At 41.5% G+C, this 25,905-nt stretch overlaps 1 protein-coding gene across 2 annotated transcripts in view; it reads right to left on the reverse strand.

Annotated features, from left to right (window-relative positions):
• The window catches only part of bach2b (BACH transcriptional regulator 2b), a 267,716-nt gene that overhangs the window by 59,484 nt on the left and 182,327 nt on the right, over nt 1-25,905 (reverse strand). For both annotated transcript variants that reach the window (XM_080192633.1, XM_080192632.1), the window contains one exon: nt 4,720-4,974. In XM_080192633.1, coding sequence (XP_080048759.1) covers nt 4,720-4,962 — 243 coding nt within the window. In that variant the 5' untranslated portion in view covers nt 4,963-4,974. The remainder of the gene's footprint in view (nt 1-4,719; nt 4,975-25,905) is intronic.

Raw genomic sequence — 25,905 nt, forward strand, 5'->3', positions numbered from 1 at the left:
ACAATTCTGTCTTTGCTGAATGTCCATCTTATCTGCATTTATAGATTCTACCAATTCACTGCTACAACATCTACAGGAAACATTATATTTCTAAGTCAGGTATATTTCCAAGTCAGGACGATGTGTGGCTTGGAAGGGAACTTGAAGGTGCTGGCATTCCCATGGGTCTGCTGCCCTTGTTCTTCTAGGTGGTAGGAGGGCCTTGGCAAGTGGCGACAATACATCTTGCAGATGATGCAACGCTCCTGACACTGTGTAGAGGATTGTAACACAAGTGGGTAGGACTTGTGCCATATCTACGTAAAGCCCTGGTTAGACCCTATCTGACTGAAGTCCTGTGAGCCGTTCTGGGCACCAGATATTAATTAGGGCAGCTACAGTGACCTTCAAAATAGGTTTACCAGGATGATACTGTGATTCTAAGGGTTAAATTATGAAAAAAAAATTACAGAGAATGGAGTTCTCTTCCTTTGAATTTAGAAGGTTAAAGAGTAATGTGATTGAGCAATTGTCGATAGGGAGGCATGGTGGCACAGTGGTTAGCACTGCTGCCAGGGACCTGAGTCCGATTTCCGGCTTGGGTCACTGTCAGCATGGAGTTTGCACATTCTCCCTATATCTATGTGGGTTTCCTCAGGGTGCTTTGGTTTCCCCTCACAGTCCAAAGATGTGCACGTTAGGTGGACTGGCCATGCTAAATTCTTGCTCAGTATACCAGTACTGGTGCTGGAATGTGGTGACTAGGGGATTTTCACAGTAACTTCATTGCAGTGTTAATGTAAGCCTACTTGTGTCTAATAAATGAACTTCACTTTACAATTTTAAATCTGAGCTTAATGGATTTTTTCTGACCAAAGAAATGAAAAGATAAAGGGGCAAAGGTGGGTACGTGGAGTTAGGTCACAGGTCAGTCATGGTTGCATTGAATGGTGAAAGAAGCTTGAAGGGCTCAATAGCTTACAGTACCGTGTTTTTACATGTTCACTTATAAAGGGGAATTACAATCTGAGTTGTCTCAGTTGTTTTGAGAAATTCAGAATTTAACTGCAAAAAGGCTGAAGTTTCCTCTTTTGTTCCCAGTAATTATAGCAGAAGCTAAACAAACTGTAATTATGTTTTACTTACAGGGATCCTTAGAATATGCACTTATGATCTTGAAATTAAGATTGGCCTGCAGCAAAATTTATTAACAAATTATGAAACGGCCATAATTGATTTTTTAAAAATACAATGTGTGTGATTAATTTTCCCTGAATCATGCGGCACACACACAACGGGCTGAATGGTCACCATGCTACAAATTGACTTGGTCTTACTACAAAGGAATACACAGCTTCTCCAATTTTCTGCAGTTTGGGGATACGTAAGAACTAGGAGCAGAAGTAGGCCATTTGGCCTCTCGAGCCTGCTCCATCATTCAATGAGATCATGGCTGACCTGTTTGTGGACTCAGCTCTACTTACCCACCTGCTTACCATAACCCTTACTTCCTTTACTGTTCAAACATTTATCTATCCTTGCCCTAAAAACATTTAATGAGGTAGCCTCAATTGCTTCACTGGGCAGGGAATTCCACAGATTCACAACCATTTACATGATGAAGAAGTTCCTCTTCAACTCAGTCCTAAATCTGCTTCCCTTATTTTCAGGCTATGCTCCCTAGTTATAGTTTCACCATGTGTGGAGATGCCGGCGTTGGACTGGGGTAAACACAGTAAGAAGTCTGACAACACCAGGTTTGAGTCCAACCGATTTATTTGATAGTAAACTCGCAAGCTTTTGGGGTTTGTCCCTTCGTCAGGTGAATGAGGCCAGAACTCTCCATTCACCTGACAAAGGGGCAAACCCCAAAAGCTTGCAAGTTTACTATCAAATAAATTGGTTGGACTTAAGCCTGGTGTTGTCAGACTTCTTACTTGTTTCATCAGCCAGTGGAAACAACTTCCCTGCTTCTATCTTATTTATTCCATTCATAATCTTATATGCTTCTACCTAGTGAACCTAGTGAATCTCCTCTGGATCTCCTCCAGTGCCAGTATATCCTTTCTCAAGTAAGGAGACCAAAACTGTACACAGAACTCCAGGTGTGGCCTCACCAGCACCTTATACAGCTGCAACATAGGGCCCGGTTTTGCCATTTTGATTCTAAGAGCCGATTCTGGGCGTAATACAGATCCGACTCAGAAATCCGCTTCCAGGCGCCCCCATACGCTGTCAGCCATCTCAAGTCCCATTTGTGCTGTGGGTGGGGCTTAGCACTGCCGGAATGATCGGAGCTCTGAACTGCACATGCGCAGTTAGAAAAAAATTGGAAAAAGCGCACCCGTGTCAGAATGCTCCCGAGTCGCAGAAAGCGGAGAAAGCGGCCTGGGAATGCGGGAGCAAGGGGTATCTCGGGGGGTGGGGGAGGGGGTAAGATGTACCTTGGCGGGGGCGGGGGGGGCGGCGGGGGGGCAGTTGTGGTGGGGGCAGGTGGATTTCTGGTGGGGGGTGGGCATGGGGGTCCGTTGCCACTTTGTGGGCGATCGGTGTGGGGGGCAAGGGAGCAGGGGTGACGTTCAGTCTGGGTAGTGGGGGATGGATAAGGGGGTGACAGTGATGTGTGTGGGTAGTGGGGAGAAGGATAAGGGAGAGATACACACATCACTGCCCCCCTTATCCAATCCCCCACTACCCAGACCGATTGCCATCCCTGCCCCCACCTTCCCACTGATCGCCTGCAGAGTGGCAGCAGACCCCCTCGATCCCCCCCAACTAGAGATCCATCTGACCCGCCTTCCTCCTCCTCCCTCCCCTACCAGAGATGTATCTGATTTAACTCCCCCACCAACTCCCCGCCCCAACCAGGCAGCGATCTGACCTCACTCCCCTCTTCGCTCCTCCAACCAGAGGATGATCTGACCCACCTCCACCCCCATCCCTACCACTGATCTGAGTCAGAGAGCCGTTGGAAACACTGAACGTGCTCTTCAGCAGCTGAAGCACCCGACTCAGACTTTTATTCAGCAGGTCTGTAATGGTGCAGTCCCGGATCGGCGAACATGGTGGTAAAGGGGGAAATGCTGAAAGAGTTGGGTGGGCAGTTTATTAATTCAATCGTTGCGCCCGATTTGGGCGTGGAACAGATCCACACCATTCGTGGGTCTCGGTAAAGTCGTGATCTGCTCAGACTCTGGTGCAGATCACGACAAAAGCCTCACACCCGATTTTACCATGATTCCATGCCCAAAAACGGGTGCAAATTGTTGGTAAAAATCAGGCCCATAATCGTGCTATTTTTAAACTCTGTCCCTCTAGCAATGAAAGACAAAATTCCATTTGCCTTCTTAATTACCTGCTGCACCTGCAAAAAACTCCTTGAGATTCCTGCACAAGGACATCCAGGTCCCTCTGCACAGCAGCATGCTGCAATTTTTTACCATTTAAATAATAGTCCATTTTGCTGTTATTCCTACCAAAATGGATGACCTCACATTTACCAACATTGTACTTCATCTGCCAGACCCTCGCCCACTCACATTATCTAAATTCCTTTGCAAACTTTCAGTGCCCTCTGCACACTTTGCTCTTCCACGCATCTTAGTATCATCTGCGAATTATGACACATTACACTTGGTCCCCAACTCCAAATCATCAATGTAAATTGCGGTCCCAACACTAATCACTGAGGCATGCCACTAGTCACTGATCGCCAACCAGGAAAACACCCATTTACCATCCCCCACTTTGCTTTCTGTGAGTTAACCATTCCTCTATCCATGCTAATACATTACCCGTAACACTGCACACCTTTATCTTATGCAGCAGTCTGTGGTCCAGCATCTTGTCAAATGCCTTCTGGAAATTCAGATACACCACATTCACAAGTTCCCCATTGTCCACTGCACATGTAATGTTCTCAAAGAATTCCACCAAATTAGTCAAACATGACCGTTCATGAACCCATGCTGCGTCTTACCAACGGGACAATTTATATCCAGATGTCTCGCTACTTCTTCCTAGTTGATAGATTCAAGCATTTCCCTACTACAGAAGTTAAACTAACCAGCCTATAGTTACCTGCCTTCTGCTACCTCCTTTTTCTAACAGTGGCATCACATTTGGAGTTGGGGACCAAGTGTTTTCCAATCAACGGGAACCACCCCAGAGTCCAGTGAATTTTGGTAAATTAATCACTAGTGCATTTGCTGTTTTTCCCGCCATCTCTCTTAGTACCCTGGGATACATTCCATCAGGACTAGGAGACTTGTCTATCTTTAGCCCCATTAACTTGCCCAACACTACCTCTTTCGTGATAATGGTAGTTATAATGATAATGATACAAAGCAGATCCTTCCCAAATCCCTACTCTGAAGATGAATACAATATGGGTAGAATTCTCCTGCAAGCTGTCCTTTCCTTCATGATGCAATGACACAGCTGAGACTCATAGAACTTCATAAAATGTCAGGGCTCCTAGTTAAAAAAAAATCCCATCCACCAGTAGTGGCAAACATTGGTGCTCTCCTGTACATAGCATAAATCCACACCACTTTACCTTTCACCTCGAGTTGCGATGTGAAACAAAAATAGCTTGTTAACATAAACTATTTTGCTATTTTAGGCATCAAGGAAAGAATAACAGAATATTGTATGGACTAGTCTGATGCCACACTTCCTGCAACAAGTTGGATTTGATTAAACAATGCCCTATGTTTAAAGTGAGTTACTGTGACATACCTCCTCAGGCAGGGTGATAACCAGTTCATGTTCCGTTTGTCCGATCAAAGTCTGTAAGAAGTACTCACTGCACGCTGCCAGGACAGCCCGGTGGGCACGGAATTCCTTCCTCTCCACCAGAACAGTCACATCACAGAGGATATCCTGCTTACGCTGGTCGTTGAGGCACAGGAGGATATTTGTACAATGCACAGTTGACTCATACACATACATGGGTGATTCAGGCTTCTCATCCACAGACATTCCGTTCAGACCCTAAAGGAAAAACGAGGTAGACATTGGATTAGTATTAGACTGCACTGACATAGTTAAAAGCATGCAGTTTCTGTAAACAAAAATGTTTTAGGCAGTGGTTGTTTGGAATTTCTTTACACTATGCCAGATATTTTTGGCTTCTTTATTTCAAACTGCATCTGAAGTTAAGCCCTTTGTCCTAGAGTGTTTTCACTTGCCCAAATATATGGATGAACTGATAAAGGCAAAACACTGCAGATGCTAGAATCTGAAACAAAAGCAGAAAATGCTGGAAAATCTCAGCAGGTCTGATAGTATCTATGGAGAGAGAACAGAGCCAATGTTATGAGTCAGGATGACCCTGCCAGGGGTGGATATTCATCCTAAATTCTGGCACAATCCACACAATTTTTCTATCATTGAAAATAACTTTGGCAAATTGAGGTGCAGCAACATCAGAATTTACAATGTTTGACAAGGCTCCTTATTGGACATGTTGGGTGAAGCTGCAGACAGAAACATATGTTCCAACATGTTTCAGTACTTCTGTGCATTGATACTGGCTGAGTAAGTAAATAATTAGCCATAGTCCACAAAGGGCCATTGGCCTCTCTCTCCGTTAAAGAGACATTTGTAATTGTTAGTATTTTACTGTAAACAGTGCAAAAAAAAGTTCAAAACATCACGGAAGCCTCAAAAGAATATGGTTTACAGTCCAATATAAGAAAAAACTGTATGATGAAAAATTTTAATTATTATCACTTGCTACTTACAAAATATATGTCTACTGCTATCTGGTGTGATCTAATGACCAAAACAACCAAGTCCCATCCGAGGCTTTATACTAATTTACTATTATAGTTAGCCACCAAATAAGGATCAAAAATCTTCACTTGCTTACAGCTGAAAATAACTACAATGTTTGTGGAGGAAGAAAAGCATGCAAACAATACTCCAATTCACGGCTAACTACTGAAATGCTATTCATTTACCACTTACGCAAGACCCTCAAAACACTGCCATTATGTAAGCGAGTTTGCATTTATGCTAATATGTACGAGGATTATGTGTGCAGTTATTGTGGATTTCTACAAGTCAACTGAAACTGATGTACTCCATTTAAGAAAAAGATAGAAAAATTTAATTATCTTGCTTGCAGTTTTGTCGAGGAATAACTTACGATTGATTACTGGGAAAAAAATCTATGTCCAATATTTGTTACAAAGCACTCCGACAAGGAAGTCAACTAAATTCTTAACTTACGTAAGTTAGCTAAGTATAAGTATGAAGCAGCGCAGTTGCTATACAGTTAGTGGATTCTGACAGTTCTGTGAGCAGCCTGAAATTACACTTCATAATTAAGCAAACTGTAGGGAAGCATTATCAAAAAAACTGCATAAAAAGCTTAATAATACACCAGCATCAAGATTGTAACCTTTTTACATTTTTAATATTGATGAAGAAATGCAATAGCAATACTGTCTATGAAACGTCACTCAGACATATTTTTTTCTGTTAGGAGTCTGTTGTGGATCAATGGTAGCACTGTCAACTCTCAATCAGAAGGTTGTGGGTTGAAGTCCCACCCTGGAGACATGGGTACACAAACATCCAAGTGTGGTTTTTAAGGGAGTGCTGCACTGTCAGGGGTATATGACTTTCAGATGAGGTGTTAAGTGATGTACCTTCAGATGTATGTAAAAAAGCTGCACGGAACAATTTTGAAGAAAATCAACGAGTTCTTCCTGGCCAATATTTATCGCTCAATCAACATCACTTGGCTGCCTTGTTTCCTATATTACAGTTGTAACTACATGTAAAACAAACTTCAATGGCTGTAAAACACTTTAGAATGCCCCAATGTCATGAAAAGCATGATATAAATACAAGTCCTCTCTCTTCCTTTCTTTTATCAATAACCTCTTGCCAAATAAATTAGTAAATAGCCCAAAGGTAGACAGCCAAGCTTCACATCGTTTCCTGTCGAGGTATGGGTTACCAACTTTCTGAAAGCACCAGCATAAAAAGAAACGTATGCTAACCATTTGAAAAATGATCTTCTGTAAGACAGCTATGCATGCATCTCATGTGACAAGAGCAAAAATCAGAGAATTACAGTCATCGAGAAATTCCAGTCTCAAGTATAAATTTCATTTCGTGCCTGGTCCAGACATGTTGAGTCACCTTTCCCTTATCTACAGAACTGATGATGCCTGATTCAAATGCTGCCAAAGCTATCCAATCTTTACATATTACCTGTACTCTTCAAACTGTGTTTCTTTTTCCAAATATTCTTCCCTCCTTCCATAAAAGGCAATCACTTTACCCAAAGTGTCCTCCACCATGCACCAGCCTTGGCAGTTTGTAGATAAATCGATCATTTGACTATGGAAGGCATCAGAGGGAAAGCAGAACCTGTCCTCACCCAACTTAAATGCACGTGTGCTTCCTGGAGCAAGTTACTGGCCCTGACCATGACTAGGAACCCTCTCTGGATTCATAGCACACATTAGTTAATCAGCACAGAGAGAGTACAAACCTGTGATGCTCTGTACCCTTCAGTACGGCATTAAGCAGGGCATACGCATGCCAAGTCACTGGGGAAGCTTAGATTAACTGCTTTTATCAATGCATGTTCTTTTGATCTCATATACAGAAAAAAAGCACTTTCCATATTTCAAAGGCACAAGTCTCATCAAATAAATACATATATTTTTGTACTTTTATGACTCTACCTTTGTCATAACAATTCACAGTAAAATAAAAATTCTCCTTGTGTTGCCTCTGGCTCTTTCAGCAATTACTTTAAGTCTATGTCCTCTGATTATCAACCCATCTGTCACTGGAAACTGTTTTCCCTTATTTATGCTATCAAAATTCTTCACGATGTTGAGCATGTCTAATAAATCTCACCATAATGTTCTCGACACTGATGGGAACACCACAAGCTTCTCTCATCTCCATATAACTGAAGTCTTTCATCCTTGGTACCATTCTAATAAATCTGTTTTGACATCCTTCCCAAAGTGTGAAGCACAAAATTGGACACAATATTACAGCTGGCACCTAACCAGTGATTTACGTGGATTTTAGCATAAGTTCCTTTCATATGTATGCTGCATCACAACTGTATCCCAGATGCTTTATGAAGATATTTCAACTTGTCCTGCCAACTTCGAAGATTTGTGTACACATGACCGTAGGTCCCTTTGTTTGCACCCTTTTTAAAACCTTGCCAATTGGTTCATATTGCCCCATTTCATTCTTCCTACCTAAGCCATATTTTTACACTTCATGAAATTTCATGTGGCATCATCTGCTTCACCATTTGCATGCACTCTTAAATCTCTTCTCACGTCCCTGCACCACCCACCCCCCCGCCCCCAACTCTCACTTTATTATTTTTCTGAGTTTCATGTCACCCGCAAACTTATGCTCTAACTGTAAACCCAAGTATAGGTTAATATTGTATATCAAAAAGACCAATGGCAAGAACAGGGTTTCTTTTAACAGACTGTGTCCCTTACTGAAAGGAAGAAGGTGAGTATGACCAGTATCACAGGAAGTCCCAGGAAATAACCTCCAAGGCCACTCATGCTATGGAGTCTGTCCCCACCACACCCAAAGGGCTCAGTACTCTGACAGGGTTAATGCTGGAGTGCACCCAGTAGTACACTCGCACTGTATCCAACCTGTAGCCAACCTAACCTGTAGAATTTCAACCACATGTTACTTGGAACACACTTATTTAACAGAAATACCACCCAAAGGAAATCTTCACAAAGATATTTATTGCATCACTAGACAAGATGACCAGATCAATTCTTCCCTCCGGTTTCTTTTCTCTCCAGAGAAACAACAAGTTGTTAAAATAACCCATTTGTATTGTCCACAGAAGTGGAGAGTCATGATAATTTGTGTCACAACTGTAATACCATTTGGGTGAAAGATTTCTGTCTGACTTTCCTTCTCACTTCCATCTTCCTAAATTTTAAATGTAGTTTTGATATTTGAACATTACTCCATAATGACCAACTTGCCTGGTTCAACTTTTGTCAATGAAACAGGAATATTTCATTCAGAAAGCCCCATTATGTATAGCCTTGCAGCAAATTTATTGCAATCTTATTCAAATGATAAACCTGCAACTCAAATCTTATCATGTGAAGTTCCAGTGAACATATCCCAACCTTCTCTGTCACACAAAATTCAGCACATGTCCAACAATTACACAGAGACCTCTGGATAAATTTACAAAATATGGTTGCAGCTGCAAAATTATTGAATAATGTGCAATAGCAGTCATTTTTAGCAGATGTATTTTAGACATGTTATACATGCTTGCTTCAGTAGCTGAATTAACACGCACAATCAGAACATGTCTAACTACCTGTACTAACGTTCACATAATCTTGGAATTTGAGGTGCTCAATGAAACCAGTTTTCTGGTTTAAAACTGTAATTTTAATTAAACAATTAAAATTGTAATTATGTTTTTTTTAATTGTAAAAGTAGACCTGAAGAACTGAATTATTTTCCATTTATGTACAAAAAGGATTTTGTACAGCCATTCCAGGTGGGTTTTTTTTAATGTTCTGAATTACAGATATGAAATGATTCTTGGAATAAGTAATCCTTCAGTGTATCCCATTGTGCATGTAATGAGGGTAATATGTTTCATGACAGCTTCATTTTCTATTCATTGCAGCTTGTAACAAAGATCCCTCTCTCAAAAAAGAGTTGAAAGGTGGCAAATGGGAAACAACCTGAAAAAAATAAAAGTTCCAGTTCCATTAATCTGAGTTAATAGACCCATAAAATCACAAACTATAAATTTATTAAGTCACAAGGACGTGCTAGACCAAAGAGGAAGTCTCTGAACTCAAGTTTGTACAACTTCTAATAGTTATTTGCCTCTGGTGTTACAATGATCTAAAAGTTATTTCCTCGGAGCACTGTTTTCATCATTACAATATTATTGGACTTGGGTCAAAACACTGGCTACAATCCATAGAGGTACTGTTTTCACCACAAATCCAGGTTGGGTAATGACTCCATTCAGAAGGCACTTTTGTTTTCTTTTTCAATAAAATCCCCAGAAACCTCAAATTATAGTCAGTTGAGAAGGACCACAAGGAAACTGCTGTGACATTTACACTGTATTTAGCTAGAATTATTACTGTAAATATTAACAGATCAAAAACTTCACAATATTGAAATTGAGAGATTGAAACCAAAAGTAATCTAATGCAGAATATTCAAAGAGTGCACAGAACCATCTTAAAAGTATGAGTTTTAAAATGTGTTCCCTGGATCTGTATTTGATGTTCATCTCAAGCTGAGCCGAGGAACTAGAGGCGAACCTCCTCCACACAATTCTTCTGGCACTCAATGCTCTTTATACTCTAAAATTAAAGTTCTGAAGAAATTGCCTAGGAATAATCAGGGAAATAAATGCTCACTATATTAATCAAACCAGTGTGCCCATCTATCCATGAGTCATTGCTTTCTTCCATGCCAAGCACTTAACTATTAATGCAATTCACCTCTCCCATAATTCAATCTCCACTCCAGATATCTGGGCAAATAATCAGGATAGTACTGTGGGAATATTGCATTGTTGAAGGTTTGGTCTTTCAGATGAGGGGCTGCCCCCCTGCTTGGGTGGGCATAAAAGATCCCTTGGCATTACTTGAAGATGATAGGATTTCATATGGTGTCCTAGCTAACTTAAACAAAATCACTCAATTACTAAATCATCTTGTCACGTATCACTTTGCTATGTGAAAATTGGCTGCAATTGCAAAAGCAATTACTTAGGCTGTGAACCACAGTGGGACATCCTAAGGACTTGATAGTCATTATACAATCCCAACTTTCTTTTTTTATTACAACGACAGATTAGACACTAGGTGTGCACCAGAATTTCAATACTGCGATGGATGTGACAGCATTGTGACTAGTAATCTAGACTTCTGGACAAACGATCTTGAGGCACAAGGTCTAATTCACCATGGCAACTTGTGAACTTAATTCACCTAATTGAATAAATCTGGAGCAAAAGAAAGCAAACATGAGTAATGATGATCAGGAAACTGTTGGAATGTTGTAAAAGCATCTGGTACACTAACGTCCTTGAGGGAAACAAATCTGCTGTCCTGTGCAGTCTGGGCTATATGCAACTCCAGACAATACCCTAGGGGTGTTGCCATTGACAAGAACTTCAACTGGAACAATCACATAAATATTATGGCTGCAAGAGCAAGTCAGAGGCTGGAAATTCTGATGCGAGTAATTCACCTCTTAACTCCCAAAAGCCTGTCCATCATCTACATGGTATAAATCAGCAACGTGATGGAATTCATTCCACCCACCTGGATGAATGCGGCTCCAACAACACTCAAGAAAATCAACATCATTCTGAACAAAGCAGCCTGCTTATTTAACACCCAATCCAGCATCTTAAACATTCACTCTCTCTGCCACTGACGACCAATGGCAGCACGGTGTGCAACCCAGAAGATGCACTGCAGCAACACAGCAAGGATTCTACGATAGCCCCTTCCAAATCTGCAGCATCTATCACTTATCAACATTACTGGCATTCTGGTGTCTGATGAACCGTGACTTGAAGGGGAACTTACAGGTGGTGGTGTTCCAATAGGGTTCTGAAAGACTCAGCCACAGTGAAGAAACAGTGATATATATTTTTAAGTACCATACACCCACTAATGTTAGGAGGGAATTCTGTGATTGAGACCCAGTGATGGAGATGAAATGAAAGTGAGCGTGTTACTGTCCCATCAATGGCACATCTGATCAAACAGGAACACTGATCGTGAAAGAAATGACCATCAGTTAGTAATGGTTCTCATTAGACAAAACAGCCAGAGCTTTTGATTGCTGCCCATCTGAGACCTAAGGCAATTGGGGAAGAAGAATGTCTGTATGTATTGTAAAAGGACCTTAGATCAATGACACTCCTATAAAATAGAGCCTACTGTCTAATTGCTCAAGTCCTGCATATACAGCAACAATAGGTTAAAATATTTAACTGTACTATAGAGTGTACAATAGCATATTGGTTATGCTACTGGACTAGTAATCCAGAGCAAATGATTGAAGAACAGGAATTGAAAGTCCATCAAAACAACATTTAATTTCAAATCATTTAAATTCAAATAAATTAATCTGGAATTTAAGAAAAAAGCTAATATTAGTTATGGCACTACCAGATTCTCATGAAAACCCATTTGGTTGACTGACATCCCTTAGGGAAGAAAATAAACCTTACCTACTCTGACCTGCATGTGGTGGCTCTAGATTCATAGTGTGGTTCATAGAACTGCCTTCTGAAATGATCTAGCAAGCCACATAGTTTATTCATAAATGCAGTCCACCAATGATATAGCACTGTTCCTTCACGGTCGCAGAGTCCTGTAAAACCCTACTGGCCCACCTCCATCTGCAAGTAACAAAATCTTTCATCACCTGAATCCAGTGATGCCCACATGAACAAAAGGCAATTAGGATGGCCAATGAACTGCTGGCACATCCCACGAATGAAAAATATTACCATCATCTCTTTGCAGACACAGCTCTTCTTATTCCATTGTTTGCTTGTTTTCATCTATACATACACATCAATATATTTTATCTCAATTTGCATTATCATTGCACATTATTTTTCTAATTTCAAAAGCAAAGAATATGAAAGATCAAGACAATTGTGGAACCTAAACTGATTATAATGTAAATTTACTAATGAATATGGCAGGGCATTTATGAGTATAAGTAAATAACTTGCCCGATGTTATCATTTATGGTGAAGGGAACTGAATATAAAACAAAGTAGGGTGGTTATGCATCTGTTGTACATGGCACTACTGAGACCACATCTGAAGCACTGTGTCACCCTATTTAAGAAAGGGTGTAAATGCATTAAGAAAGAGTGTATTTTAAAGTAAGTTCACTAGAATAACATCTAGAATGGGTGAGCTGTCTTATGAGGAAAGATTGGATAGGATTGGCTGGAGTTTACAAGAATAAGAGGCAATCTAATTGAAACACGTAAAATCCTGAAGGGTTTTGATAGGGTGGATGTGGGAAGATGTTTCATTTTGTGGAGAATCTAGAGCAGTGGTGGGCAACCTGCAGGCAGCCCATCTGGGTTCTGAGTGCGGCCCACAAGATATTTTGTTGACCATTGCCTGCTGCAGAGTTGCCATAATCAGCTGATATCTGTCGGCATAGTATTTTTCCTATTGGTCTGACTGAAGTGATAAGCAAGGGCAAGTGAAGTGAGGTGCACACTGATCACTCACAACATTGACTGTCTGAAAGCCATGCGTACCTTCTGCTTCCAAAGCGTAAATATTTCTTTTGTTTTTACCATTTGAAGTTTATGACAATTCTGTTAATACATGAATGATTAGGCATTTTCTATAACTCTTTATAAAATATTCAACATGTATTCAGTCTTATTCTCAGAGTCAAGGTTAGTAAACACACCCAATTTCAATCTTGCAGCCCAATGGAATGAAGGGGGGCCACTCATTTGGCCCACTCACGAGCCTAGACTGCTTATCGCTTATCTAGTTCGAGGAGTCACTGTTTAAAAATATGGGGTCATCCATAGAAAACAGAAATGAGGTGAAATTTGCTCACTCAGAGAATTGAAAGTCTTTGGAACTTGCTTTTTGAAAAGATGGTAGAAGCAGAATCTTTGAATTTTTTAAGGCAGGAGTAGATAGATTCTACTAGATAGGTAGATAGGTAGGATGCAGATTTGAGGTTACTATCAGATCAGCCATATTATTAAATGGCAGAGCAGGCTTGAGGGGCTGAATGGACTTCTCCGGCTACTTGTTCATATATTTATATGATGCATAAAGAGAATCCTGTGTGAATAATTTATCAAAAAGGCAATACCCATCATTTATGGCTACTTGAATATTTACTGTGTGCACTATTTCTAAAGATTCACACATGAAAGTCTTTAAATACCTTACACAATGTGGTAGACCTGTGGACATTATTGATGGAATGTAATATTTGTGATGGGGGTCTCACCTACCTGCTGATGGAAGCAGCATGTCATCTTAATTGATGAAGGACTGCCAGAGTTAAATGTCCATCAAGGAAATACATGGTCAGTGTGGGTCTTTCCCAGGTTTCAGAGCGCCAGGGCAGAAATCCCACTTCTTGAGAGTCACCAAAGAAAGATCAACAGTTTTATACTGGGAGCAATGGCAGCTGCATGCTATCTATCCACGTGGCCAAAATTCAATGAGAGATCCCAGGCTGTAGGTAAGAGGGTGAGATGGGGATTGCAGTAGGAACAAGAGGGGTCAGCAGAAAGGGGCGAGAGCGGTTGGCAGGGGATGAGTCAGGTGATTAGTCATGAACACAATAAGTGGTGGAGCAGGCTTGAAGGGCTGAATGGCCTCCTCCTGGCCCTATTTTCAATGTTTCTAAAGGGCAGGATTGTGGCTTTCAGCAGGATTTTCCCCATTCCCAATGCCAGCTACCTGACAATGAGGGAGCTCTACTCAGAGATGCTTTCTGCTTTTCTGGTTCCTTACTTGGTGATTCCCCTGCCCACTGCCGGTGGAATTCCAGTGACAATAGGAAAAGGCCATTAAGTGCTCATTAATTGTCCACTTTAAATTCTCAATGAGTATCTGGGCAGGAAAGCTATCCATGAGCTTCCTGGCCCCAGACTTAATCGGATAGAGGTGGGAAATTGGCAGGATTCCCATTCTACAACCCTCTCACCTGATTAAAAGCTCCTTAAATGCTCCTCCAAAACTCGTTGTCAGCATTTGGAGGGCCTTTTAGGGGTACTAAATTCCACTCAATATCTGCTATTATCAACTACTCCAACTGGTTCTCCTCCAGGTCCATTTTTCCTCTTCTTTCACGTGAAGCCTATTATTTTGCATTATTGCTGTCACAATGAATCTCTGTCACAAGGGAGAAGACAGAAATATAAGCATTATGTTATTGCACGACTGGACAGCAACAGCGTAACTGTTCCCACATGACTATTCAAAATCACACTCGATAGGCTGATGATCCTATCATATAAAGGAGATAACTTCATAAATCATGTATCAACATCTTAAACTGAACTGCAAGTTGAACCACCACAAAATTATGGAAACAAAATGCAACGTAGGCTATTTCCAAAACAAACAATAACTCCACTGACTGAACTTAAGACAATGATCTAATTTCAAGATCAGTGTAGGGTAATGAAGCTTGGATAGTTCACAATGCCATCTGAAGCTTTCATTTAAAATAGGGCTTTGTACTGTTTAAATATCATTTAGATAAAGAACAGAGAATACATGTACTATTGATCAAGATTCTCTCTCTTAGGTTAAGATGCCTATTGAAAAGTTTTGTTGAATTACTACCACATTGTTCACCTTCAGCTATCTCTTACCTCATACTCCATAAATAAAAGAATGTCTGTATTTATCACGATCAACCTAGGATACAGGATCCTCCCCTTCATTCCATACATACTCTTGTCTCTACTGCACAACTCAACACATTTTTGTGCACATGCGTTTCTTAAAAATTCTGAGCTGAAGGAACATTCTTGTCCTTTGTGATCTCTTCCATCCCAACTGATCTGCTGTAATGTTTCATCATAATGCAAATCTTCCTTTCTCCAGCACGTGTAGGGTCACATCTGCTCCGATCAAGGTTTACCATTTTGAAAGGCAGCTTGTGCACTTGGTTCAGATTGATGCAATCAGAAACCAATTCACTCTCAACCTTTGGTGTGGCAGCATGCATGCTTTTGAGCTGGAATAAAAGGAAATGGGCAGCTCAGTAGCACAGTGGTTAGCACTGCTGCCTCACAGCGCCAGGGACCCGGGTTCAATTCTATCCTCAGATGACCGTCTGCAGAGTTTGTACCTTCCCCCTATGTCTGCGTGGGTTTCCTCTGGGTGCTCCGGTTTCCTCCCACACTCCAAAGATGTGCAAGTCAGGTTGAGTGGCCACACTAATTTGCCCCTTAGTGTCAGGGGGATTAGTAGGGTCAATACATGGGGTTACAGGGATGGGGCTTGGGTGGGATTTCTTTACAGTATGGACTTGACGGGCTGAATGGCCTCCTTCTAAACTCTTTTAGGCGGGATTCTGACATATAATCCCACAGATGGTAGCTTTGCACCATTGGCTCCTCAGCCAAGCACATACACCAAATGTCCGAACCTGCAGTTCCTCTCGTACTGAGCAGAATTACTATTGCAACAACACTTTGTATTCATCAGTAGGGTAAAACTAACCTGTCTCATGACGGTCTAAACCAAGCTCACGTTCCCTATTAGTGGGTAAACAATCCAACGCGTAGTGAATTCTGCTTCACAATGATAGAAGGAGCCGACATCGAAGGATCAAAAAGCGACGTTGTTATGATGTTACGTGAAACAGAAGAAGATTAAACAACAAGGCACTAGGACTGCCTTGCTGATCTTCAGCCCCCCCTATATTTCCACAGAGAGTCTGTATGCCCCTCCAGTGTAGTCTAAAGAGTCAGACAGACATCCACACCTGACAGTGAGCTTAATAACATGCAAGGTTAAAATGAAGTTTGGGGAATAACTGCACTTAGTAGGGATTAGTGTCCCCTGCACCAACTAATTCAATCTAGTAACTAATAACTCATTTTAAATTGGCCAATTTCTAATTCTCGTCAATAGTTATGAAATGTCTAGATGAACTTGGGTGCAGTATCAATAATAGAGAAACAAAGTAAGTAGTGAGTCAGCAACCACGCATCAAGAGACTACTTAAAACACTGTCGACAGCTAAACATGCACTACGATGGGGAGAAAGAAAAATATATTTCATTATGAGTAGACTTTAACTCATCATTCTAAGTAACTCATAAAATACTTAAGAAATTTCAACAGTTACAGTTTTCCAAGCCTCGCAACTCCCAAGGTAAGTGCTACATAAGACCTTCTGCAGAAAGTGATTCAAACAAGCTCATGTCGCTGTAGGGTGATGCAAAGGAAAATTTGTGAAACCTGAAAATGAAACTAGAAAATGCCGGAAGTTAGTCCGTCAAAATCTGAAGGATAGGTTAACATCTCAGGTGTGATACTTTATCCGAATCTATTTCGAAAGTGATATTTGAAAGCATTATCTTGTCTTTATTTTGCAGACTCTGATCAAACCTCAGCTATTCCAGTATTTTCAGTTTCTTTTTGACACTGCCATTTTATTTTCTGAACTTTTTACATTCAGTTCTTTTCTACTTTCATGCAAGTCCAAGAAATAGGCTTGGAATGGGGAGTGGAGAGTAAAATTATACTATGGAATTCTTGATTTGAATGAATTTTCAGTACATAAATAAAAAGGCATGTTGCTCTGGACCTATCAATTCTCCACCGTGCTGTAGCTACATATTGTAGCTTTCAAGTAAGGGCAATTTTGGGCACAGACTTCTGAACTCTGCCATCAGACTCAAATGAGATTCAAAAGTCTACAGTGTGTGGGAATTAGTCACTCTTTGTGATTTTACCTGGTTTTGTCAGTTAGTGGCCCGATGATGGGCTTGCCATCCAATTAAGGATAGCAGCCAAGCTCTCAATGCCACCAATACCTTCACTTTCTCAGGAGGCTAAGGAAATTTAGCATGTCCACTACAACTCTCACCAACTTTTACTGATGCACCAGACAAAGCATCCTTTCTAGATGTATCACAGCTCAATATGGCTCCTGCTCTAAGACTGCACAAAACTACAAAGGATCGCGAACGAAGCCTAGTCCATCATGCAAACCAGCCTCCGATCCATTGACTTTGTCTACACTTCCCACTGCCTCGGAAAAGCAGCCAGCATAATCAAGAACCCCACACACCTCGGACATTCTCTCTTGCATCTTCTTCCGTTAGGAAAAAGATACAGAAGTGTGAGGTCACGTATCAACTGATTCAAGAACAGCTCCTTCCCTGTTGTCATCAGACTTTTGAACAGATCTATCTTATATTAAGTTGGCCTTGCTCTACATCCTGGCTATGACTGTAACATTACATTCTGCATCCTCTCCTTTCCTTCTCTATCAATGGTACGTTTTGTCTGTATAATGCAAAAAACAATACATTTCAGTTATACCAATACATGCAACAATAATAAATCAAATCAAAGCTAGAGAACCAATTGGAAGCCTTTTAATGTGAAAGCAGCAGTGGGATGACATGACAGGTTAATATGAGTGAGGACATCCCCAAAATGGAAATGGCTCCCTATCCAACATTGAAATTTATAATTAAAAAATGGTCTTTGCAGTCAGGCCTTTGCTATGGGGAGGAGATCCATTCATAGGACAGCCATAGGGTGGCACGGTCGCACAGTGCTTAGCACTGCTGGCTCACAGCGCCAGGGACCCAGGTTCAATGTCAGCTTCGGGTGACTGTCTGTATGGAGTTTGCAAGTTCTCCCCATGTCTACTTGAGTTTCCTCCGGGTGTTCCAGCTTCCTCCCACAGTCCAAAGATGTGCAGGGTAGGTGGACTGGCCATGATAAATTGCCCCTTAGTATCAGGGGATTGGCAGGGTAAATACATGGGGTTACACGGATATGGCCTGGGTGGTACTGTTGTCGGTGGGTATTCTATGATTCTATTATCTGTTTCTGATCTAGGCAGGCAGGGAACAGCTTTGGGCCTGCCTGGAGCGCTAGTCCCTTGGTTTGCCTCAATAGGCAGTTGAACCATCTCTCGTCACCTGCAGAGTGCTGGGGGCTGACTCCATGAACAATTAATTGGTTTTCAAATGGTTTAATGGCCCATCCGCTGCATGTGAGTTGGTAGCTCTGCGTCCTCCAGGAAAATCAACTGGGGAGAGGGCCGAGTGAGGGTGACGTAGCTGGTCGAAGATTATAACCAACATGGTTATCTCCTTGCTTGCACCTCATTTTGCTAAGTGAATTTACAGTCAACAGATGATCATAATACTGAAGATGCTGGTGCAATTCCTTTTCAGATAACTTTGCCTGGAAGAATCTACAGAGTATCAGCTTTGCCTGAGTCAGCACAGACCAAGTTCAAACAGGTCCAAATCCTTCCAAGTTTCTCTGCTGTGGACTTCAACTAATACAAAATAGTTGTCTTAGCCTATGTCCTTGCATTGTATGTGCTTGACCATAAGTTTTTAAGTTTTATTTTGCTTTGAGCCTAATGGCACAAACACTTAAGTACTGAACCTGGAAGAGGCTCATTTGTGGTTAGAGATTTATTTTTGCTGGTCGCAGAGAGGGAGATGAGAGATCCACCTCGAGCAATGGTAGATGAAAGATTTTAGATAGCTGTGTGGAGGGGAAAATATGTTTATTTATTTCAAAGGTAGGTGTGGAAGATGACATTTATTTTAGAGATAGAGTGGGAGATGGTGTTTATTTAAGAAATTATTGTGGGTGGGGGACAGGTTTTATTTTTAGCTCAAACTGGGTTTGTCAGAGACTATTTTTAAGTAGTGTGTGCAAATCATTCACCCATTCATTCATTCTACTCCTAAATGAGAGGTGTATTTTTAAACTCAGGGACCCACAAAGCGTGTGGCAAGATGATTCAACTTTCCCTCCCGTTTCATTTTCGTTCACTTACTGTACCGTGATTCCTCCAGCACGTCTGGAAAGGAGGAAATCACATTATGTGGGGGTTGAGTGGGAGGTAACAACTTTGGGCAACAGTAACCAACTCTCTCTCTCGCTCACGCCAATAGCCAACTGCACAGAAATACACTTGTCACCAACTTCTAAAGGAGGCAGCATGAAACCTGCTGGTTGACCAGAGCAGGGGTCCTTTGCCTGGCTTGTAGTGATGGAATTGATCCATGAATAAACTCCAAAACAAGAGGATGATCTTGAAAACATTTTTATTACTGGTGCTTTGCCACTCTGACAAAGAGACCTGCTCTCATGCACAGCCAAAAAAAGTGCAACTGAGTGTTTGAGCCAGTGTGTGGGATTTTCTCCACAGAGTTGTCACAAGCAGTCAACGTCAAACACTGTAGGTTATAAAATTATATTTCATCTGATTAATTAGTCAAGCAGTGCAGAACTCTGGGTTTGAGAAATAAGGCTACAGCATTGTCTCTCACAGATTGGGAACTAAAAACATGAAGCTGTATGGTTGCTAAGAATGAAAATATTACTGATTTCTGTATCACTAATCCTGTCAAGGTTTCCTGGAAAAGCGGCCTTTCTTTCTGAATTAATATGGTTTGTCATGACCTCCTTCTGGGAACTAATTCTCTTCTTCTATTTATCAAATTGAAACTTTGAATATGCTAGCCACACCAAAGTTCTACAGTAGCCAACTGCACGTTATCTGTTCTACAGAAACACGCTGCAAATGGTTTCACAATCATTGCCCATTAATAGCAGCAAGCAATCCCGCGGCTATTGTTTGCACTGACACTCAGAGGTAGATGATTCTGTGACCTGCCATTTTCAGTGGGGAGCTATGTTCCAATGGCAACCCAGTTCTTTAGTGGTGGGAAGTGTACCCACAATTTCCAATGATCTGTTCTCTGTGGGTGTCCATTAGACCCCAATTGTCATTTTAGAACTCAGCTGGGCAAAGCCTGTACAGTTCATTGTCCTGCTCAAGAGAAGCTCAGAACGTTGATATTGGTGGTGCTCGAAAGTGCATGCTGGTGACTGAGAACTGAGTGGCATAAACTGATGATACAAACATCTCTTTGTAAGCCCAATGATAAATGCAAAATACTGCAGATGCTGGAATCTGAAGCAAAAACAAAAAAATGCTGGAACATCTCAGCAGGTCTGGCAGCATCTGAGGAGGGAGAGCAGAGCCAACACTTCGAGTCTAGGTGACCCTTCGTCAGAGTCCAGAACAGAGCAGGAAGTTCTGACGAAAAGTCATCTAGACTCGAAACGTTGGCTCTACTCTCTCTCCACAGATGCTGAGAGTTTCCAGCATTTTTCTGTTTTAGTTTGTAAGCCCTATTTCATCTCTTTCCTGGCTGTTAGACTAGGAGGCTGACAGAGACACTAGAGCATTTTTAATGCCAATGAGGCATAAAAGACTAGAGTATTGCATGAAGCAGTTTCCTTCTTTGCCAGCTTTCTCTCCACGTGATGAATATACATTATTTTTTGAGGATGGGCTAACCTAGATTTGGATCTAACTTTGCATCTCAAATGCAGAATCTAACTCTGCACTAATCGACTCATGAACCAATGCCAAAATGCCTCTTTACTTTAAGGGAGGAAGTCTTCTTGTCTTTCGCCATGTTGAGGAATGTTGTTAGTAGTTCGGTGTAGCAAAGTAGTTAGGTGTAGAATTCTTTCACTTTTATGATCTTGTTTTAATCTAAAATGGATTTTTACAATATGCGTTCATGAGATGTGAACATCACAGGCTGGGCCAGCATTTATTGCCTGTCCCTAACTGCCCTCCATTTCAGAGGGCATTTGAGAGTCAACCACATGGCTGTGGTCTGGAATCACATGTAGATCAGACAAGGTAAGAAAGCAGATTTCCTTCCCTAAACGACATTAATGAACGAGGTGGGTTTTTCCCGACAATCGACAGTGGTTTCATGGTCGTCATGAGACTTTTAATTCCAGATTGTTATTGAATTCACATTTCACCATCTGCCGTGGCAGGATCTGAACCCAGGTTCCAGATCTTATTCTGGCTCTCTGGACTACGGATCCAGTGATAATACCACTACCACAGCGTTATTTGATCGTCTCCCTTCCCTGCTGGTGTCCATGTGGAGAGAGCTTGGGTTGTCTTAACTCAGTTCTCAGTCATGGGTTCACAGCACAAATTTTCCACTCCTAGCACCATCACTCATTCTGATGAGCACCAAAATTTTCTGCAAAATCCCCTTTATTGATTATCTCTATTAAATACCATGAAACAAAATTCAGTATAATTGCAATATGAGTTTTTACTTTACCGAATTACTTTACTCTGATTAAACCTTAGAAATCTGCCATCCATCTGAAATGATGATCCATTTCAAACAAATAACAGGAACACAATCAAAGTCCACAAAGAAGAAACCTTCACTGAAATATAAGTTCTTTCACTCATATTTTGACAAATGAGTAAGATATTACCTTTTCTGTCAGTTAGTGCTGACTATTTTTCTAATTCCATGTGCTGCAATTTGACACACCCTTACCTCTGTGACTTAAACCACACACACTTCTGGCTAGTTTTTGTGAGGGAATTCTCCTTTGATCCCACCACCAGGATCAATGGCGGTAGAGGGGAGGGAGGCTGGAGGAATTTTGGCAGGAGGCTCAGAATTCCAGTAAAATTACAGCAGGATCTTCCGATGCTGCCTGCCATGGCGATCCAGGAATTCTGCTGGAGGCCGGCATGAAGTTGATTTGCCTCCCATTACTGAAGGGCTGACTGCAAACATCCCCCCCATGCCCAATTCTTTGTGCACTGATGAGACAAAAACACGCAGATCCAGAATGTTTGGACCAAGGTGGATGCAAAAGTTAGGATCACCTAATAGGACCTGGGGCTGTCTCAAGAGTTCATGACGGAGGCCACCAGTGACCCGGCTGGTCACTGTCAGTTACCAGGCTGATTCCTGGGATAGCAGGTCTGTCATGTGAGGAGAGACAAGGTCAGTTAGGATTATATTCACTGGAGTTTAGGAGAGTGAGAGGGGATGTGATAGAAACTTTAAAAATTCTAACAGGTTTAGACAGGGTAAATTCAGAAAGAATGTTCCTGATGGTGGGGGGGGGGAGGGGGGGGGGGGGGGGGGGGGCGAATCCAGAACTAGGGTTCATAGTTTGAGGATAAGGTGTAAATCTTTTAGAACTGAGGTGAGGAGAAATGAGGCTGGTGAATGTGTAGAATTCACTACTACTGAATGTAGTTGAGGCCAAAATGTTGTCTGATTTCAAGAATAAATTAGATATAGCTCTGAGGGCTAAAGGGGTCAAGGGATATGGGAGGGGGGGGGGGAAAGCGGAATCAGGAATTGAATTAGATGATCAGCCGCAATCAAGATGAAGCAGGCGCGAAGGGCCGAATGGCCTTCTCCTGCTTCTAGTTTCTCTGACTCTGAACCTCGATACTGGGATGCCAGCTCGAGGGTATTCATCTTCTTTTTCAAATAGTGAGTCAGTGATGTGGGGAGCCTTTTAAATATGGTACCTGGGTATGCTGGTGGATGCACGCCATCAAGTCATCCTGCCATGGAAGACGTCACAAAACACTGTGATGCATTATTAATTATGCTGAGGACAACAGATTTGGCCTGGTTTCTGTTAGCCTCCACAGCACTCATTATCCTCACTGCCATCACAAGACTTAGGCCACGATTTTCTTCGCCCATCCGCCATAGGCGCAAATCTTATTATGGCCAGTAACTCCTACGAGAGGGCCACATTGGGAGTTGCATCAGGGAGATCTCAGAATGAGATATTCCGTCTCCACTCACGTGAACCGGATGGCCATCAATTTAAATATATTATAATATTCCTAAATGGCTTGGCACCAATGCTTTCGGGATCATCAGACGTGAGTTCACACCAGCGGGAATCTCTACTGGTCTCCAGCTGGCAAATGACCACGCCGGACACAGAGTTGAATGTAGCTACCAGATGGTCAGGGACATGGCTGAGCAGTGCCCAAGCAGAGCTAACCAGGCAATGCCAACCTCTATATATATATATATATATATATAGCAACTGAGGATGGTTGGGCATAAGATATTACTCTGAGGAACTCCTATAGTGATGTCTGTTATGGTTCAGGTCAGAAACTCCACAATGTTTTATGAAGCCTGTCTAGATCATAAGTTTTATAGCTTGAATTTGGCTAGGATAAGCAAGAATAGTTCAGGTATGATTCAAATGATCCACTAGGAAGCTTTTATCAAACAAAGTTTATTTAAGAATATAGTTAACATGTATGGAAAGAAAATTAGCAATAACTTTTATCAATTACAAACAAAAATGTATAATCCTACCAATATATCGAAGAGATTCCAGTCAAACCAAAATTTCTTTGAGAAAAAACCCTCTTCACACGTTTAACACAGCAAATACTAATGCTCACGTGATAATGGAACTGAGTCCTTTGGATGAATGTCGCAGTTCTGTTGTTACACTCAGAACAGTTTGAAGTCAGAACAACTTCCCAGAACACTAGGGAGACTCTGGTCAAGCCACCAACAGCAGATTTGCTATGCCAGGAGGACTTTCAGCTAACCAGTAGAATTTCTCAAAACCAGAGAGAGAGAGAAAGAGAAAGACACTGCTTTCAGTCTGATGTCCACTCTCTTCTAAACAAAAACCTGCAACTCAGAGCTGAAAATGAAAGAACTTCTGTCACGTGACCACAAACATTCTTTCTCCTGACAACACAGGGTCATAAAACTAATTCCCAAAGTAAAAATAAATAACCTCCATTTAAACCATCAAAGGAGCAATAAAGGGAATCCTCAGAGACAACCCAGTGCCACAATTAGAGCTGGGAGCTACAGAGCACATGATTTTTTAAAAAAATCTTTAAGGTATACTATCGTCACATCTCCTGCAGCAGAGATGATTGATCTCCAACCAGTACAACCATCTTCTTTGTGTTAGGTACAATTCCAACCAGAAGAGGCTTCCCCTCCCCTAATTCCATTGATTCCAGTTTTGTTAGGGCACCATGATACCATACTCGGTCAAATGCTGCCTTCATGTCAAGAGTACTCGTTCTCACCTCATCCTCTGGAGTTCAGCTTTTTGTCCATGTTTGAAATAAGGCTACAATGTGATCAGGAGCTGATCTTAATCACTTTAATGATGATCTGATCCTTCTATCATAAGGTCAGAAGTGGGGATGTCCACTGATGATTGTATAATGCTCAGCACCATTAGCCATTCCTTAGATATTGAAGCAGTCCATGTCCAAGTGCAGGAAGACCTGGTCAAGACCCAGGTTTGGGATGATAAGTGGCAAGTAAACATTTGCACCACACAGGTGCTAGTCAATGACGATCTCCAACAAGAAAGGATCTAACATTCTCCCTTTGATATTCAATGACACTGCCATTGCTGAAGCCCCAACTATCAACATCCTGAGGGTTACCATTGACCAGAAACTGAACTGGACCAGTCATATAAATACTATGGCTACAAGAGCAGGTTAAAGGCTAGGAAACCTGCAATGAGCAACTCATCTCCCGAAGCCCCAAGGTCCGTCCATCATCTACAAGGCACAAATCAGGGGTTTGATGGAACACTCTCCATTGCCAGAATGAGTGCATTTCTAACAACACTAAAGAGTTTTTCTCCCCCTCTGCGGCATGCTTTGGGAAACCTGTGGTGGGGATGTGCCTTCGGCGGTAAGTGTAAGATCCAGCCAGTGTAAATGGCAGCAAGATTTCGGCAAAAGTGAATTGAAGTCTCTGTGTTTATTGTTGAAAACGTTCATTTTGCCTTGAATGGTGCCAACTTTGTCATTTATAATACAAACATGCTTAAAAAATAGAAATTATGGTCTGTATATCCTTTGAATCAGATATAGTTTAATACTTTATTTTAAGAACCTCAGAAAAATAAATGTTCAGGTTACACGATTAACATGTAAAACTCAATTCTTTCACCTTGGTTAGTTGATAATAGATACCCAACATACCTGGAGGTTATCTCCAAGTCACTCACCACCCTGGCTTGGAAACATGTCACCACACCTTCACTTTCACTGGGTCAACATCATGAAATTCCCTCTGTAACAGCACTTTTGGTGTACCTATACCTCAGGGACTGCAGTGGTTCAAGAAGGCAGCTCACCACCACCTTCTGAAGGGCAACACGGGATAGGCAATAATGTTCGCCTAGACAGTGACATCCCGTAAATGAATAAAATAAAACAAAATAAGAAAATTAAGGAACTGCACAGCTTAAACAGAAGAACTGGTTAACATTTTGG

Source organism: Carcharhinus amblyrhynchos, chromosome 7 (assembly GCF_965287045.1).
Source record: "Carcharhinus amblyrhynchos chromosome 7, sCarAmb.v2.hapA, whole genome shotgun sequence".
Lineage (NCBI taxonomy): Eukaryota > Metazoa > Chordata > Chondrichthyes > Carcharhiniformes > Carcharhinidae > Carcharhinus > Carcharhinus amblyrhynchos.